At 35.1% G+C, this 20,302-nt stretch overlaps 1 protein-coding gene and 1 long non-coding RNA gene across 2 annotated transcripts; both read right to left on the bottom strand.

The window, feature by feature from the left end:
• Positions 1 to 1,176: 1,176 nt before the first annotated feature.
• LOC132050909 (uncharacterized) lies at positions 1,177 to 2,830 on the bottom strand. The gene is made up of 2 exons (XR_009413520.1): positions 2,583 to 2,830; positions 1,177 to 1,859 (listed from the first exon to the last, which is right to left on the bottom strand). It is a non-coding gene; the product is annotated as an uncharacterized LOC132050909 (long non-coding RNA).
• Positions 2,831 to 6,082: 3,252 nt separating this feature from the next.
• On the bottom strand, positions 6,083 to 9,914 carry LOC132048653 (probable disease resistance protein At4g27220). Its single transcript, XM_059439354.1, has 4 exons — positions 9,714 to 9,914; positions 9,432 to 9,608; positions 6,893 to 7,071; positions 6,083 to 6,848 (listed from the first exon to the last, which is right to left on the bottom strand). Exons 1-4 carry the CDS (start codon positions 9,912 to 9,914, stop codon positions 6,083 to 6,085), a joined length of 1,323 nt encoding a protein of 440 aa, XP_059295337.1.
• Between the last annotated feature and the right edge of the window lie 10,388 nt (positions 9,915 to 20,302).

Consider the following 20,302-nt stretch of genomic DNA (forward strand, 5'->3'; position numbering starts at 1 on the left):
CCTGTGTAATAGCTCGCAAACCACACAGGAGAAATAACTCACACTAGGCAAGTCCCGTGCGATCGACGAGTTTGACCCGAAAGGCAAATCCCTTACTGTTGTAGGCATTTGCCACACTTTTCAATAAAGAAAATCGCGGTTTTGGTTTTCATAAAGCAAGAGCATGTTAAAGAGCAAAATATATAAAGGGGGTGAGTCTCATAGCTGATGTAAGTAGAGTTTAGTAAGACTATAATATGGTACACCAGCGTAAAATGTGGTGCAGTGGATGGGCTGCTCCTCCCTTAATCAAAGGTCTCGGATTTGAGTTTTGGGTATAAAAAAATTCTTGATAGGAAACGCTTCCTCCATAAATGGGCCCTACCCGGCGTGAATCCGGATATAGTCGGACTCCAATAGACAGAGGGTGGGAAAAAAAAAGAGACTATAATATGGTAAAACAAAAACTTGTAGAACTCCTTCATTTTATGCGGTAATTTTCTTATTGTTATTTGTATATAGCTTGTGGACCCAATATAATATAAGCCACTAATATTAGAAATCGGACATCGTTATGAACAGGAACAAATTCAGAATTTAGAAGCTATATCTTTTGAGTTGAAAGGGTATACTCAATTGTATATCTAGTTTTACTTATATTTATATTTTCCGGGAGTGCATATAGAGTTCAATTTCAAAGCACTAAATTCTACCGAATTCGTGAAACCAGCGTTGGATCCGCCAATGATAACATGAAGAAATAATTTTTTATTCCTTGTAATAAATCAGCCTATCCAAAATTTCTTTACCATATGTATAGGCTTCAATTAAATATGGATGAATGAGGACACAACGAAATGGCCGATAGTACTCATATTTTAAGGTTCCTTCCAAACAAAAGTTGGGTTGATATCAACTGGAAAGTGAAAGTGGAGTGAAAGCCGGCCCTAAGCAGGATGCAAACACGTTTAAGTCCAGTTTCAATCTCGATAGAAAAGTCAAATTCAATCGTCGAAAGTGAGATCTCTTTTAGTCTGGTCTTATTTTCTCTTTTGAGTAATGAGGTTCTTAAGACATCAACTGCGGATATATTATATATAGGTAACTCACATATCATATTGCTTAAGAAAGACGTACTTTTTTCACTTATGTTTTTAACTATGTACTGCATAAGGAAACTTCAAGAACAGCTTCACATCAACAAGTAGACGCCTACATTGCAATTCATATATTACAATTTCCGCATAACTTGTAAACGAACTAAACAACCCCTAATAGGATAACCAAAGGAAAATAGGAAACAGAAGGACAATACAAGCACACAACAGTAATAGCGCCTCACTTGCCACTTTTCAGTTCTGTTTTTGAAAAATAACCATTGTCATGAAATTTCAAATTTCACATGTGATATTCCTTGACAATGTCCTGAAGTTTTATTTGTGAAATTTAAAACTCCGTGAATTTGATTATTTTTCAACAACAACTGAAACGTGGCAATTTGTGAATTTTACCACACAAGCACGTACGACAAAATAAAATATCATACTACTTCTAATATGTTTGGGTGGGGTTTGGTTGTGGGGTGGGGGGGGGGGGCGGTGGGCATGCATCACCGCTTTTTTGCTACTAGTTTCACTGATAATAAAGAGTAAGCATGTTGTACTTGACTAACGTTAGACCAAGTACACTTATTATGATCTTTAACAAACAAGATTCCTAGTTAATTTGTTTTGACCATTGAATTATCTTCTTGGGGCTTTGTGTTACTCTTCTCCTCTGTCATCGGAGTCTCTTTCTTGTCTTTGTAATTATTGTTCTGTGGCGGTTTATTTTTTAGGGGTGGCTTTGGTGGTGGCCTCCTTGTTGTATTTATGCATCTCCTGCAAATTAAACACAAAAGAGCTAACGAATTCAAGAACAAATATTATCAATTAGAAATATATCACATGAGTGTAAATGAGTGACCGTCCAAATTTACTCCTCTAGTATATACGAAATATTTTTGTTGTACTTTGAGATTATTCGCACCCTTATCGTTAACAAATTGCCTGTGTTAAAATTATGGATCTTCAAACATGAATTCTACTTGTTCAAATACTTGAGGGAAAAGGGTATCCAAGGGTATGGCCTAGTGATCAATGAAATGGATTGAGAACTACGGGGTTTTAGGTTCTAGTTTCAGCGGAAGCAAAAATACTAGTTAGGTTAACAAAGTTACTCAGTATCTGTGTTGGTGGGAGGTAACAGGTACTCCGTCAAATTAATCGAGGTACGTGCAAGCTGGACCGGACACCATGATTATTCAAAAAAAGAAATTAAGAAAAATGTCCAAATTTACCTCTCTATTTTTGACTTATGGTTAGAATTATCCTTCATTATACTTCATTATTCCAGCTCCATTAAGGTTAAAACTTAAAGGCAAATATGAAACAATTTTCCAACAACAAGAGTATGAATGACCCTAGTAGTCTAACCGAGGTGAATTCAGATTTTTGGTACAGTATAGGAATACTCACGAATTTTCCTTTAAAAAAAATGTTATAATCTTGCATGTTTGCATGCATTTTTGAAAGAAAAAAAAAACTAGGATGTTAATTACTCACATGGCTATTATTGTCTTGATCAGTAGACCTGGCTTGAAGCTGGGAAATATTAGCATGGTTTTGGGCACTAAGCTACATGAAAAAGCCATTGGCAAAGAAATTGAAGTATCTAGCTAGTCTTATTGGGGTGTTCTTTATAAGGCACGAACTGATATATAAAGAGCAATATTTCACATTGTACAGGGCAGTCATTGACCAGAAAAAGAAAAAAAAAAAAGAACAAAGAAAAATTATAAAGAAAGAGTTTACTCTTAGTGAAAGAGACATTAGACTTTACTTTTAGTGAAAGAGACATTAGTCTTTAATATCATGATATTTGTTCTCTGTTTTAAATTTATATTAATTATAAGTAAAATAATAAAAGAGTGAGTAGAATAAAAAAAATTGCTAGTATAAATAATATTATTAATAACAATCAAATTTCAATAATTTATTCGTACAATAGAGAATAAAAGAGAGTAAGAACCTCTAAAATATATATCCTATGCACGTAACAGAATAAATAATTATTAAAAATATAGATATATGTCATAGAAAATTCCTAAGAAGTACTCTATTTATACCATAAATGAATTTCAAATTACGAGTTACAAAATATTTTAATAATGATAATCAAAACACAAAAATCAATACACACAGAGAACCAAAAGAGGAGAAAGAGAGAGAGAGAGAGTGGAGCAAGTAACATTACAGTAATAGTTTACCATAAAAATTAGGAAAATATATAAAATTCTTCCCAAACTTGTCCCCAAAACTTATTTTAGCACTATAACTTTAGAGGCGTTTAAGTACCAAAATAACTTTCAAGTGATCTTTTGTTTTTCTAGAACTGATAACAGTATTTGCTTTTCTGAAGACCATCACGTTGTTGCAAGACTACAATGGATTGTGGAAAATGAAGAGGAAGAGAGGAGCTCTCTCTAAATGCGCATTTTAAAAAAATGAGTGAAAAGTTTTCCCCCTCAAGCTTTGCTTAAAAAATTAAATTCTCCCTGCAATTTTGAACAACAAACATTCTTCCTCTCCTATCTCACTAGAATTTTTTAATACCTAGTTAATCCTGTATTGTCCAACGTTGTCTATTTTTACTTTCTTTAATATCATGATATTTGTTCTCTGTTTTAAATTTATATTAATTATAAGTAAAATAATAAAAGAGTGAGTAGAATAAAAAAAATTGCTAGTATAAATAATATTATTAATAACAATCAAATTTCAATAATTTATTCGTACAATAGAGATTAAAAGAAAGTGAGAACCTCTAAAATATATATCCAATGCACGTAACAGAATAAATAATTATTAAAAATAGAGATATATGTCATAGAAAATTCCTAAGAAGTACTCTATTTATACTATAAATGAATTTCAAATTACGAGTTACAAAATATTTTAATAATGATAATCAAAACACACAGAGAACCAAAAGAGGAGAAAAAGAGAGAGAGAGACAGTGGAGCAAGTAACATTACAGTAATAGTTTACCATAAAAATTAGGAAAAATATATAAAATTCTTCCCAAACTTGTCCCCAAAACTTGCCCAAACCAGGCCAAAGCTGGGTGTTGTTGAGCCATTATTGAGTTTTTTTTTAATAATTGCTCCAAACTTAAAAAAATAATTAAAAAAATAAACAAAACCCGACCTGTTCCTACCCAAATTTTCTCAAATTTCGATACCTCCGCCAGATCTTCTTCTTGGTTCTTCCCAATCATATACTCTTCTCCCTCTCTCCGAGCTGTTGTAGAAAAACCTCAACAACTCACTGCCAAGTTCAAAATCTAACTCCCATCCTTTTTCTCGTTTCTATAGCCTCACTTCATCTTCTCATCACCAATTACAATTACTTGAGATGTAATTACTTATTAATGCTTCTACCAGCTTTCCTTTGTACAGTTTTCAACATTCAAATGGGTCCTCTTATTAATTTCCTTCATTTCTTAGTTGCAGACTTGCAGAACTAGAGAAGTTGTTCATTTTTAAGTTAAGTTGCAGATTTGCTGGTGACAAATGGGACCATTTACACCAGTGATGATACTCTCCCTTTTGCAAAATTCTTCGAGTTGACAACTATAATGCTGATTCAGGGGTTCCTGAAATCAGTCGTGAGAAAGTGGGAAGAAGAAGAGAAAAGTGATACGGACAAATAAAAAAGGAAAAATTATAAAAAGGGAATGTTCAATATTAAGCGTATTTAATTGTATAATGACCAATTAGAAAATGACATATGGACAAGTTAGTTAATTTTAAGCATTATTTATTCTTCTCAAGCGCTTTCAGGTCACCTCTTAGAGGGGAATAAAATTCACTAAAGCTGTTTAGAGGGGTACTTAAACGCGCGTAAAATAATTACAGTGTTAAAATAAGTTTGGGGGATAAGTTTAGGGGGAATTTTATGTACTTTCCCTTTAAATAACGGTAGGTTTCATAATCAATTTTTTTTCTTTCATGATGCATCACATGTAGAATAGTAGAAACACACCTTTTCATTAAAAAGTGGATTTGAGTGCTGATAGTGTTGTTCGTTGTAGGCCAAAAATTTTGGAACTCCGGTAACTCGTAGAAGCACATATATCGTGACTGAGGGAACTCAATGCCCTCAACAGTGTCATTGCAAAAGTGAGTGAGGAAATTTAGATCGTCAAGTTTCATGTCATATACATTGGGGAACTTGATTACTTGGACCATTTTCCCTTCTGTTGGGTCTGCAAGTTTTGAAGAACTCCCAACCAATAATCCTTCGAGTTTGGGGAACGGAATATTATTCTGATAGTGTATATTCTCTACATATGTCAATGAATCACAATCCTGCAGCCATAGATCTTTCACGTTCTGAAATCCATCCAACTGCAACTGAGTCAGCACATTCGTGGAGCCATTTCCGATTGAGCATATAAGTTCGCTCTTCCTTAACAGGCAGCGGACCCAATCACCCAATGGGATGGTCTCAGTGATGTTAAGAATCATAATCCTGTTGTAATTATCCATGAGCGAACTCTTGACGTATATATCACCTCGTTCGCCCACTTTTAGAGCACACCGTGTCAACTTGGAGGAAAGGCCCAAGTTACTGTAAATCACATCTTCGGAACATGAGATTAATGCCAGTGCAGTTAATCTTGATAAGGATTCCAGCTCCCTCAAGGAAGAGTAACTACAATGTTTCACTTTCATCATATATATAGTTCCTCCAATCGAACTAGTCTTGATAAGACCCCCGATGAAATCCTTTCAAGTACTTGATACTCACTCCAAAACTCTAACATAATTAGATTGGTCAATTTTTCTATCTCCACCAGCAGCTCCTTTAACTTAGAATCTCTCATGCAGAATCTCTCATGCTGAGAATTTTCAAATTAACAAGTTCGCCAATAAAGGATATGTCATTCAACTTCAACTTATTCAGAAATAGCGTTCTCAGATTTGATAATGACTGAAGTGATGTTGGAAAAGATGGAATGGGTATCTATTGTCCCCTCATGCTTAAGACATTGAGTTTACTCATTCCAACAAAGAAATCATCCGGCAATTTGGCTTTTGAGAGGGTTTTATTATTAGAAACTCAAGTCCTGGGGAAACTATCGGTTTAGGAAGCTCATCAAATTTTTCTGCAACAATTAACAGGTGACTGTATGGCTCGTAAGAAGTTCTTCTTGGGAACGCTTCCGAGTTCACATCGTGACTTAACATAAAGATATGCTTGCCCTCAGACGCAATATATATAACCACGTCACGAATCACATCACGAATTTTGACATGATTTTCGTCTGAACCTTGGAATAACAAGAAACGATCTCTCAATGTTTCTAACAGATGAGACACCCTCTTTCTTGATTCTTCTAAATTTTCAGTTTCTGAAAAGATGCTAAGCCCAATTCCATATCTAAGTAATTGTTCATGCCAAATATCACTATCTTCCTCGAACAAGGAACAAAACAAAAAACGGTACCTGATTTCATCACTTTTGAAGTAATCATAGCTTAGCCTGAGAGATTGATACACATTTTTAATCACTCCTGGGATATTTTTTGGTGCTGATCTTTGTAATTGTACAAGGGCATCCTCCCATGAAGACTTGCTTTTATGCTTTAGAGTTCCTGCAACTGTAATAATTGCAAGCGGCAGCCCCTTGCATTCAATGGCAGCATATTTTGCTGTGCGATGAAGAGAAGGAGCATTAACTGAATTACCTGCTATCTGCCTAAAAAGGATCCATGCCTCTTCTTCGATAAGGTTCCAACTTCCATGTTCTTTCGACCCTCCATAGCTTCAAAAACATCTCAGAGGCGCATTGTCAATATTACTTTGCACCGATGGTTGTGGTTGCTACCACTGGGAATCCCAAGTTTCTTTAGATCAAGTGTCTCCCAAACATCATCCAATATTACAAGGACACTCTCCTCAGCCGTTAACCTTGAACGCAGCCGATCTCCACGATTCAACAGATTGTCCCCTTCTAATGTCAGCCCGACTTCTCTTGCGATCTCACCCTGAATTCTTTTCAAGTCTAATTGTTCACTGACAGTTACCATGACAACCTCGTTAAACAACCTTGTTTTTTTGCCCTTTGTCTGATTTTCTCAGCCACTGTCATCTTACCGACACCACCCATACCACATATCCCAATAATAGTGACCCCTTCATCTCTCAAAGCTGCAATTGTTACACCCCTCGTGTTCGTAGTGGTAGAACCTATGGTTTTCTAGTCGAGTATGCTCTTGGAATAGAGACCCGAGCTCGAGTTTGGAGGAAGAAAATGTCTTACCCCATGTACGAGGGTACCAGCAGATATTCCTGGCAATTTATAGAGTTAGAAGTTGAACGAATCGAATCGACGCGATCTGAACTGAATCAGAATATCTGCAGGACACCAGTCATCGTCCATGGGTCGTCAACATGTTCGACGGACCGTCGACGTGCAGCGTCGATAGGGTCCCGCAGCCTTGCATCTGTAGGTGCAGGTCGACGGGGCAAGTCGACGGGCCGTCGACCTGCTCGTCGAACTGGACCGCTGTAGCCCTTTTGGCTTCCAAGTATAAATAGGTGGTTCATGACCTTATTTCATATTTTACTCCTTTCCAAATTAGAAAAACCCTAACATATTCTCTCTCAATAATTTTCATCATATTAGTGAAGATTTGACAAGACCCGGACCCCGTAAACCCGAGATGGTGAAGAATAAGGTTGCTTCTAGGGTTTCTTCAAGGTTGTGAAGTTTAGGAAGCTGAAGTTGAAGTGATTCTTGGGATTCTTGACCCCTCAAAGTATGTAAATGATTTCTACCCTTATATTTAAGTTGAGTATCAAGAGTTTTAGTGATTCTAAGTAAAGATTGTGATAGTTATGGAAGTAGTAAGTTGATGAAAGACAAGATAGTGACTTAGGGTTATTTTAAGAGATGATTGGAAATGGGTTTACGTGTATTTTGATATATATATATATATATATATATATATATATATATATATATATATGTGTGTGTTGTCATTGTTGATATGAGTATTGTAGTTGGTGTGGGATCGAATGAGAAGTTGGAGAGTTGTAAGCTTACAAAGGAAATTATTGTCCATAGTTCGTTGAGCTTTATACGTATTTGAGGATGGTTAGTAAGCGAAGGCCCTATATTACCTTAATTGTAGATTTACAAGTCCAAGAGGTAGAAGTTAGGCGATTGGAGATACCCCAAGGTATGTTAAGGCCATTCTTTTCTTCTTTTGACATGATCCTATGATATGATCCAACAAGCGAGTAAGCGAGCTTCCATATTACTCTACTCTTAGAAGCATTAGAAGTACTTTAGTCTTTGATGTTCATGTACCCCATTTTATGAGTAATCCTTCTGTTCATGAGTCCAGTCCTATGTAGCCAGTTCTGTGCATACAGTTTATTCATGCATTACATTCATTATATATTTATGTATATTGACCCGTGACTAGAAGGCGTTATATATGCGAATATTAGATATATGTAAAGTATGAGAAGAGATATAGGCGTTATATACGCATTACTACTATGATGAGGATATTGATTATGGCCACAAAGGAGCCAATATGATATGACGAGATGCCATAGAGGCTTACAGGCGTTATATATGCACATACATCAAGCGTTATTTACGCACACATATCAGGCGTTATATACGCACACATATAGATGCACGACCATCATTGATAGGTATGAGCATGCATATTATGTGTCCACAGAGGCATTGTCAGTTACGCAGATTTAGGCAGATACTAGTTCATACAAGTACATGCAGTCAGTCATTTCAGTTTATGAGTTTAGATCTTATCCATGATTCTTATGTATATATGTTGTTCTTATGCCTTACATACTCGGTACATTATCCATACTGACTCCCCGTTGCTCGGGAGGCTGCGTTCATGCCCGCAGGTACAGGGAGATAGACAGGTGGTTCGCCCCGCAGACCTCTAGATCTAGCGGGGTCGCACGCTCCATTTGATCCGAGCTGCGCCGGCTTTGGTATATGCCCTTTTGAGACGTGTACATACATAGGTACGGACGGAGCCTCCGTCCCGTCCTTTCTACAGCCTTTCATTCCAAAAGAGAGGTTTGTAGACATTGTATGTAGTAGTCGATGACGTAGCCTTTCGTTTCTACTCTTTTGTGTACAGTATATGTAGCAACCTAGTTGGCCTGCACTGTTCTTCCGCATGTCGTGTATATATACGAGTTTACTGCAGTTCGATGTTTCTCTTGCGAGATCGGCTATGCCATTTATGGGCTTTTGATGTTCGGAAGATGCTTCGTATACGTGTTTAGGGGTGTTTGGTCACTAGAGGTCAGACTCCCATCACGGCTCATCGGTTTGGATCGTGACAGCAATGACCTCTTCCTCTTTCAATTTTCTGGAGTCAAACTCCTCACCACTATCACTAGGTATAGCTTCAATTTCAACTGCAGATGGTTCGGGATCGGAGAATTTATCATAATCTTTGCCTTCAGTTTGAAGTTCAATCACATCCAGTGAAATTTCCTTAGATCTCTTGCTCCACAAGCAACGTGACTTCAAGTTTGGACACAAACAATAGATTCAATCTCGTTCAATGTCAGCAAGTATACTCTACGCATCTACAATTCTCGCATCAGCCCTATCTAACCAATCTCTGACGCAGGGTGAAATGGCATGTAAGTTTCTCTTTTCAGCCTCTTCTCTTCGCTTCAACCCACTTATGATATGCTTCGGCCTCTGAGATTCAGTTTTCAGAGATTTGACATTGTCGTCGTGGTAAGACAAATACCCAATTTCTTGCCTAACTGGCTGGAACAAAAATCCTGCGACTTTTCCCATAACGTTAGATAAGAGATCCATATCTACTTAAATTTGACTAGATCTCGTAGTTACAAGAAAGCAAAGGTAGGATAAAAATTGAAAGCTCAGGAAAGGAACAAGGACAATATGGTTCCAGTAGGATTTAGGAATAAGGGTGTGTTCGGTATTGAGGAAATTGTTTTTGAAGGAAAAAATGTTTTCCTAGAAAATAAGTAAATTTCTTATTTATTTTCTCACGTTCGTTGGGTAGTGGAAAATAAGTGAATTTCTTACTTATTTTCTCGTTCGTTGGTTGATAAAAACGTTTTTCGGAAAATACTCATCCAAGCCTCACCAACTCCAACCCATCCCCATACCCCCACCCCCACCCCACTCCCACGCACCCACCTACGCCTACCCCCTCCCCCGCCAATTTTTTTTTTTTTTTTTTTTTTTTTGCACCCCCACCCCACCCCTCACCAACTCCAACCCAACCCCATACCCCCACCCACACCACACTCCCACCCACCCCTACTCCCCCACCCCCTCAATTTTTTTTTTTTTTTTTTTTGCACTTCCACCCCCAACCACTCTCGTAACCCATACACCACCCCCCCCTCACCCAACCTCCCGACCCTACCCCTCACCCACCCCCCTCCCCTTGCGTGGAACCCATACCACACCAACACCCCCCAACCCTCAACATTTTTTTTTGAAGTTTTTTATTGTCTTTTGCGAGTTTCTACACCCCTAGACACCCCCTACCCAAAAAAAAAAAAAAAAAATCTTTTCACCGCCCACCCCCATCCCATGCCCCCTCCCCCCCCTCAATACCCCATCACCTCCTCCAAAAGTTTTAATTTTTAACCACGCAAACATTCAATTTTTATAATTGTCAACTTTTTTCAATATTTTTTTGGAGGGGCGGGGGTGGGGTGCAAAACCAAAACAAATGTCAAAACTTTTTTTTTTTTGCAAATTTTTTTTTGTGGGGGGGGGGGGGGTGGAAGTGGGGTTGGGAGGTGCAAAAACTAAAAAAAATGTCAAAACTTTTTTTTTTCAAAAATATTAATTTTTTTTGGGGGGGGGGGGGGGGGGTGGTGTAGGAGTGCGCGGGTAGGGTGAGGGTGCAAAAAAAAAAAAAAGTCAACACTTTTTTTTTTTCAAGAAAAATAATTTTTTTGTGGGTGGTGGGGGTGAAAAAAAAAAATAAAAAATAATGTCAAAACTTCTTTTCCAAAAAAAATTATTTTTGGGCGGGGGAGGGGGGGGAGCGATGGGGTGGTCAGTGGCGGTGGGGTGGTGCGGTGGGTGGGGGGTTGGGAGTGGTTGGGGTTGGGTTGGGTGGTGGTAGGGTGGTTAGTGTAATGAACTTGTGAACTTATTTTCCTACTTTTATTAGGGAAGTCATTTTTTTAATTTTGAGGAAAATATTTTCGAAAAGAAAATATTTTTCAAAATTTTTGATCAAACGAATATAAGAAAATTGAAAAATATTTTCTGAAAAACGTTTTCCTCCATACCGAACACACCCTAAGTAGAAAATAGTTTGTGAGTGATTGTAGTTTTCTTTGTTGAAAGCCAATCTGAAACAGACGATTACAGAGTATGAAGAATAGGAAAAGGGAAAGGTTTGGATTTTAAGTTGACTGAAAACTCTATAGCGGTCCACTTGGTTCATCCAGCTAAATATTGCACAGCTCTGAAATATTATTACCTCTTAATTATTTGAAAGTCATCCATCCACCCGTGAAATGATAAGGGAAAATATCATAGACTTGCCGACATTTCTGTGTTTCCCTCCAATTTTTCCCCTCTCTTTTAGCAGAGGTAGATAACAAAATTACTTAGAGCTTACACATACTAATACCAGTAATCAATAAAAAGATGAAAGAAATGCTTGGCTTTTAACAGTGACCTCCCTTATGGTGTGCAATATTAAGCTCAACTTGCTTGTATTTTGATTTGTTTGGATAATGATATACTTGAAATATTTCAGAACAAACTGTCCTATTTGCTACCTTACTAATTGAAATATAGAAATGATTTCACAATCTAAAAGAGTGTGAATAGAAAAGGGAAATGGGTAGGCTTCAGGTTGACTGAAAAATCTATAATATCTCACTTGATTCATCTAGATAACAATTGCATGGTTCTACTACTCTTGGGTCTAGTCACTTCTTAATTATTTTGAGAGCGATTACTGATAAGGGAGAATAATCAAATATCATACACTTGCTGACTTTTCTGTGTTTCCATTTCTTCCCTTCTCGTTTAGCAGTTGGTAAATGATAAAGTATTGGTCAGTCCAAAATGACTCTCATACACATACTAATACTAGTAACCAAAGGAAAAAATGAGAGAATTGTTTAGTTTTTACCACTGACCTCCCACATGGTGTGTAAGATTAAGCTTAACTTCCTTGTATTTTCATTTGTTTGTAACATTTGTTATGGTCCATTTTTGATGTTTGAGTTTCTTTAATCGTCTGTAGAAAAAATATTGATCTCTGAACTGTTTTACGCATAAAAAGATTATTCTTAAAATTTAAGACACAGTCCTTTAATCCACAAAATTTGCCAAGTTTCAAATTAGTTCCATGCTCGACTCATGATTAAGCAGAGAAGAGTGGATTTCTCCCATGAAAGCGGTAATGATGATTCTTTTAATTTAAGAAACAAATAACAGGAAAAAAGAATCCAAAGTTCTAACTAATTTTACAGCAAAGAAGAAAGAAAGATTGCATACACCAATAAACTTAATGCAACACAATAAGCTAGAGGGTGAATAATTTCAGAACAAATTGTCCTTTGTGCTACCTTACTAATTGAAATATACTCCATCCGTCCAATTTTGTATGACACTCTTTTCTTTTTAGTCAGTTTAAAAAAGAATGACACCTTTCTATATTTAGAAATAATTTAACTTCAAAATTCTCCTTTTACCCTTAATGAAATGATTTACAATCACACAAACATCCAAAACTCATTTTAGACCACAAGTTCTAAAAGTCTTCCCATATTTATTAAACTGTGTGTCAAGTCAAACTCCTTCGTATAAAATGGGACGGAGGGAGTAGAAATAATGTCACAATCTTCTTCTCCTGTCAGAATATTAGATTCAACAATTGCTTGAGGGTGAATACAAGATCTAAAACAGAGGATTACAAGTGTGAATGGAAAAGGGAAAGGAGTAGACTTCAAGTTGACTGAAAATTCTATAATATCTCACTTGGTTCATCTAGAAAACAATTGCATGGCTCTACTACACTTGGGCCCAGTCACCTCTTAATTCTTTGAAAGCGATGAGAATAATCAAATATCATACATTTGCTGACTTTTCTGTGCTTCTCATCCTCTTTTTTTACCCACATTCTTCCCCTCTTTTAGCAGTTGGTATATTATAAATTAGGGAAAATACTAATACCAGTAAATGAAAGAAATGTTTTCCTTTTAACACTGACTTCCCTGTGGTGTGCAATATTAAGCTTAACTTCCTTGTATTTGGATTTGTTTGCATATTAATTTTGTTATTTTTGGATAATTATCTTACCGAGGACTCGTTGTTTGCTATTACTACTTGTTGTCGCTTCTACTTTAGTTTTCGTACTATCCTGACATTGTTGCTGCTTATGTTTTTGTATTGTCATATTTCTGGTTTACTTGAGCCGAGGGTCTATCGGAAACAGTCTCTCTACCTACCAAGGTAGAGGTAAGGTCTGCATACACTTTACCCTCTACAGACCCCACTTATGAGATTACACTGTATATGTTGTTGTAATATATTTATAATATTTCAGAACAAATTGTCCACTGTGCTATCTTAATAATTGAAATATAGAAATAATTTCACAATCTTATTCTCCTGTCAGAATATTAGATTCAAGAATTGCTTTACATTCAAAGTAAGAGAATATACAAGCAAAGCACCTTTTTATTCCGGTGTTGAATATCAAAAGTAATAAGAGAATAGAAAGAGGGGAGGCCTTGAACATGACCTGGTAAAATGGGGTTGCATTTGAAGACCTACAAAGCGACGATGGAGCTAAACTAGTTACTATATTAATCTCTGAGTTTGCATGCAAGAATATCCGAACAAAATCCTCTACACAAACTGAATCAGTTGAATTTTGTACAAGATTGACAGCTACACATTGAATTCTTGAAGATTAAAGGGAATCGAGTGGACCGAATCACAAAATAGAACTATAGATTTTCTCAAATTCTCCCCCTATGCCAAAATCCCTTCTATATTTTCCTCTCATAGTGTGCGTCTACGTAACCGAGGACATGACCTTAGATAGGAAGGTGTGGAGGTCAGGGATTAGGGTAGATGGTTAGTAGGTAATAGAGTATTATCGTACATGTAGTCGTATGCTTTAGGGTAGTGTGTAGCTTTTTTCGCTAATGTGTATTGATATCCGTTACTCCCTCTGTCTCAATTTATGTGATATACTTTTCTTTTTAGTCTGTCTCAAAAAGAATGATACATTCCTATATTTAGAAATAATTTAACTTGAAACTTTCTCTTTCACCCTTAATGAATTGATTTACAGCTACACAAATACCTATGACTTGTTTTAGACCACAAGTATCAAAAGTCTTCCTTATTTTCTTAAACTCCGTGTCAAATCAAACTATATCACATAAATTGAGACGGAGGGAGTACTACATTTGTTTTGTAAATTTGCTATTTTGTTGTGCCTTTTTCTTTCGTATGTTTCTGCATCGGTTATATTTTTTTTGAGCCGAGGGTCTATCAGAAACAACATCTCTATCCCATAAAGGTAGAGGTAAGGTGTGCGTACATGTTACCCTCCCCAGACCCCACTTGTGAGATTACACTGGGTATGTTGTTGTTGTAGACATGTAGTGTGTGTCTGCATGTTTTACAGTGTGCTTTGTACTCCATTTTGAATGGCGGAAACTCTGGTGAGGAGTGAGCAAAGTGCCAAGGCTTTCCAGTGAAACAGAGAAGCAGCAAATTAGGGAAGCTCGAACATGGAAACTTAGTAGTCATTTGGTCATAAAAATTATTCACTTTTTTTCGGAATTTTTTTTCACTTTTTTTACTTTTAGGCGTTTGGCCATAAATATTCGGAATACAACTCCCGAGTTGTATTCCAGAATACCAAAAACAAGAAAGACTTATTTTTCAAAAAAAATTCACTTTTTTACACTACATTTCACCAAAAACTACAATTTCAAAAACTATGGCCAAACACAACTCCAACTCCAACTTCAAAAATTCCAAAAAAAAGTAATTTTATTTTTAGTATTTATCGCCAAACGGCAGCTAGTTAAATTGTAAACTTTTAGAAGTAATAAGGGCCAAGGGAAATATGCCTAATATTACAACTCTCAAATGACATTATTATTATCAAGTTAAATTTGGAGAGCGTTCAACTTTTTTCCAAATTTTAATTTAAAAATACTTATATCCTGTTTGGCCAAGCTTCTAAAATCAGCTTATTTTAAAAAGTACTTTACAAAAAAGCACTTTTGGCGAAAAGCGGTTTGTGTTTGTCCAATTAATTAAAACAACACTTTTGAGCAGCAATTAGTGTTTGACCAAGCTTTTAAAATGTGCTTCTGTTTGTATTTTTCTCAAAAGTAATTTTCAAAAAAGTGTTTTTGGGCAAAAACTGTTTTTTTTAGCTTCAAAAAAAGCTCGCTTACTCCCAAAAGTACTTATTTTCTCCCAAAAGCTTGGCCAAACACCTCACTTTTTTTCAAATAAGCACTTATTGAAAAAATAAGTACTTCTGGGGAAAAAATAAGCTTGGTCAAACAGGCTATTACTCTTGTTTTGATGTTTATGCAACCTACACATATTGTAAGTTGTTTCCAGGTTTTAATCCTACTTTTTTACTTGTTATTATCTTTTAGCTGACAAGACGGTCCCTCATAAGGCAAACACTCCCCACCTCCTACTCGAAGGTTGTGGGTTCGAGTCATCAAGGGAGCAAAAAGGGGGAGGGGATAAAAAATAAAAAACTAAAAATTATTTTTTAGTTGATTTGATTGTGCAGATGTTTTACACTCCGGGAGTTGATTCGAATACCAAAAACAAGAAAAAAAAAAAAAATTCACTTTTTTACACTACATTTCACCAAAAACTACAATTTCAAAAAATATGGCCAAACACAATTCCAAAAAAAAAAGTAATTTTATTTTTAGTATTTATCGCCAAACGGCAGTAGTTATGTATATAAGAAATATTAAACTTCTCAAATGACATTAGTATATAAAAAAACTTTTTTTTCAAATTTTAATTTAAAAACTCTTATATAAAAAAATAAAAATTATTTTTTAGTTGATTTGATTGAAAAAATGCAGGGAAAAAATAATGTTTTTTACCGGTGTTATGTATATAAGTTAAACTTCGTATATATAGATCTCGAGGTTGTTTTGGAAAAGGGCTAAAAATATCCTAACGTATAAGTTAAACTTCGTATATAATATACGGAAAAAGGGCTTACAAATACCCTTCTTCCACCTTTTGATCTAAAAATACCTCAAGCTTTGTTTTTGACTCAAGATAACACCTAATTTCACCTTTTAGTCTAAAAATACCCTCGACCTTTTTGTTTTGGCTCAATAAAATACCCCTCAAACTAACACCACTAAGACTCTTGACTAGCAATTTACATGTAGTTCGGTTAGATACTTTAGGATTATTTGTAAGTTTGACGTTAATCTTTTCTTTTTATTGATGCAAGATCAACTACACCAACTCATTATCATTCTAAATTAATCTTTTCTGTTTTTCCCTCTTCAATTCAAGGAGCAAAGAGAAAATGGTTCCAGTAGGAATCAGTAGAAAATAGCTTGAGAGTGAATATAGTTTTCTTAGTCGAAAGCCAATCTGAAACAGAGGATTACACTGTATGAAGAAGAGGAAATTAAGAGAAAAGAGTACACTTCAAGTTGACTGAAAACTCTCACTTGGTTCATCTAGTCAAGATAATAATTGCATTGCTTTGAGGTACTATTATTCTCCCCTACCCCCACTGGTCTTTCACCTCATAATTGTTTTGAATTGAGCGGGTTTAAAAATAAAATTAGGTTATTTTGGGGGATTTCCGTTAAGATAGGGGTATATTTGAAAACTTTAATGACATGAAAAGTATTTTTAACCCAAATTTGTAACAGAGGATATTTTTAGCCCTTTTCCCAAAATAGAGGGCATTTTTGACCCTTTTCCCCTTTTTAATAGGAGGGAGTATTGACAATAGACTGATGTTTGCTCAGTTGGATAAGTTTAGATCTTTCGAGCAAGGCGTCAAGAGTTCAAATCTTTGTGGCTACTTTGTTTTTGGAATTAGAATAGAATAAGCCTAAAAAACGTTTAAAAATATGCTACTCAACGGGATCAAACGCATGACCTCAAGGAGACTGTTGAAGCGCCCCACCAGTGAGCCACCAACACTATAGTGCCAAGCAGTGGCATCTCTTTGGTATTTATCAAAATACTTTCGTCTGAATAGTATTATACATATATAAATTAAAAAAATCCCGATCAAGCTGTGTGGGCTGACACCCCTTAGATACACATGGGTCTGCCCCTGGATATGATGATATTCATGGCTCTACAAAAGAGGAGTGAGGTTTGAAACAAATGAATAACAAAATTCTTGGAATATATATACACACACCCCATCAATGTACGAAATTTTTACACTATCATGTCACCTTTACTTGTTGTAGCAGGTAACCAATTTTATTTTTAAGATTACAAATCTCACATCTTAATAAGGCTTACCTATAAAAAAAAAAAAAATTGAGTGACCTGATAGTAAAAAAAAAAAAAAAAAAAAAAAAAAAAATCTTATACATGATGGTGTATATAATTTAATTTCTATGTGCTGACAGTGCATGTTAATAATTTTTATCACTTAAAAGCCTATACAGGTGATACACTGCAGCAAGCATGTGGGTTACATGTCACAATAAGTAAAACTATACTAGAAGTCTATGACTTTGTTAGTGTGTATATATATTTTAAAGGCTTAATGCATATGCGACCCCCTAAACTTGTACCTTTTTTTCATTTTGACACTTTAACTAAACATTGTTTCTATTGAACCCCTAAACTCGTCCTCAGGTGTGTCTATCAAACATAATCCGATTTGCATAGTATTTTTCAAATGGTATATATGAGCCCATTTCTTTGACTATCGAAGCATAGTGTTACGCAACTACCCATTTGGTCAATGGACCATCTTAAACCCAAATTCCATATATTTTTCTTCATTTTCAGAAACTTCAAACAAGATTGTCTTTTGTAAAGTGTAAACCCTATGTAATTTATATTACTAAAATCAGATACCCCACAACAAAATCTTTAGAATATTTTCAATTATTTGACTACCTAAATGCAACAAAACAGTAACACATATTAGAAATCAATTCAATCTATGATCAACCAAAGAACCGTGGCACATGAACTGGAAGTTAATAATTAAGGTAAGAAAATGACACTAATGAAACTAACTAGATATCTGCTCGCGCATACAAAGAACAATTTTATCCTATTGCAAAGTTTCCTATGTAAGTCGGATTGTTTTTTATAGACACACTTGAGTACGAGTTCAGGGGTTCAATAGGAACAACGCTTAGTTGAGGTGTTAAAATGAAGAAAAAAAAAAGGTGTAAGTTTAGGGGGCTACATATGCATTAAGCCTATTTTAAATAACATGTATGAATAGCAATATACCATCAATAGCTTTCTATAGTGAAACTTCATCATATAATAAAGGGCAAAGGGTCAAGTATATTCCCCTACTATCTTTTATTGGGATAAGGCTACATACGACATGCATTAATGGCCCTATTACCCCCTAAACTTATTTAAAACGGAATAAATAACATGTATGAATATAAAAAGGGCAATATATTTTCTTAAAAATTTGAAAATAAATCAGTCTTCATTTAGTTTTAAAAAACGGGTTTTCCACATGTTAAGAAAATAATTAATTTTTTCAAAATTTTATAAAAATTCTTTTTTTCACATTTTGGCAAGAAAAACACTTTTTTCATTTTATTTGAAAAATAAAAGTGTCCTAAGAAAATAAAATCATGAAAATCAAGATTTTTTAAGAAATTTTAAAAAAATAATCAAGTTTTCCATATTTTTAACAAATCCATTTTTCCATATTTAACAAAAAAAATCATTTTTCAGTTTTTTTTTTCTTTTTCAAAAACGGGTTTTTAAAAAAAAAACAAATTTTCAATTTTTTTTTTAAAAAGGGCAGTTTTTAATCCATGTTTTTAGTTTTTTTTTTTTAAAATGGGTTTAAAAAAAATTAAATTTTCAAATTAAAAAAAAAACGGGTTTTAAAACTCATTTTTTTAAATGAAAATTCGATTTTTTTATTTTTATTTTCTTTAAAAAAATTAAAAAAAAGAAGAAAACAAATAAATACGCATAACGAGAGAGTACCCTCCATTAGCGTCGGCGTTTGGTAATTATTCCGTTTTAAATAAGTTTAGGGGGGTAATAGGACCGGGAAAGGTAAGGTGTGTCGTAGCAAATTCGGGTATAGTTCGGTACTAAACTTTTACCTATACCCCTAGCGATTGTAAACAAGATTACTAAAAACCCCATTTGGATGAAAAACCCCAAATCAAACCCAATTCCCAATTTCACTTAAAATTCCCCACTTCCTTTGCTGGCTTGCCCCGACACACCAATTCTTCAACAACGAATTTGAAGCTGAAGTTCACCAAAAAGAAACTCTGAATGCTTCACCAAATTAATCCAAATTTCATATATGAACTCTCCAAGATGTTTCCAATATATTGCAACAATATTCACTCAAAACGGAGCTCGTTTGCGGCAATTTGATTTTTCAAACTTGAGTTTTAAATTGTTCCTCTCCAATTGGCTGCTCTTCCTCTCCCTTCCCCACTGGAAACACTTATAGCGATGTGGGTCTAATTCCCTTTTCTTAGTCTTCATTTCTTCAGTGGTATTTCAAAGAATCCATGGCTTCTACTTCTTTTTCTTGCTCTGGGAGAAAACAGAGACAAAATTTATTCGTTGGTGAATTTTAAGTGAAAGAACTCTTTGCCTAGACCACAAAAACAAAAATAATTAATAGCATTCAACTGGACATCGGTAACATCAGTTTGTTTTGGTATATTTTCAGAAGAAATTATTAAATTCAAATATTCCTTTTCCAAACGTCTCACAAATAAAAGGATAGTTATCAATCCATATGAACCTCTGTTACAAATAATAGCATCAAGGTATCAAGAAATAAAATTCCACCCTCCGTGTTCTTAAACCACAAAATGGGTGGATTACAACTTGAAACAAATTAGATTCGTTTAACTATTGCTATCAGTCAATTTTTTTTTTCCTGATTTTGACGTTTCTACTTTTGTGTAAATACAAGAACATCACAATTTACAATTTACAGAATGGGTTCAATGAGGCTCCGT

Source organism: Lycium ferocissimum, chromosome 3 (genome assembly GCF_029784015.1).
Source record: "Lycium ferocissimum isolate CSIRO_LF1 chromosome 3, AGI_CSIRO_Lferr_CH_V1, whole genome shotgun sequence".
In the NCBI taxonomy this organism is placed as follows: Eukaryota; Viridiplantae; Streptophyta; class Magnoliopsida; order Solanales; family Solanaceae; genus Lycium; species Lycium ferocissimum.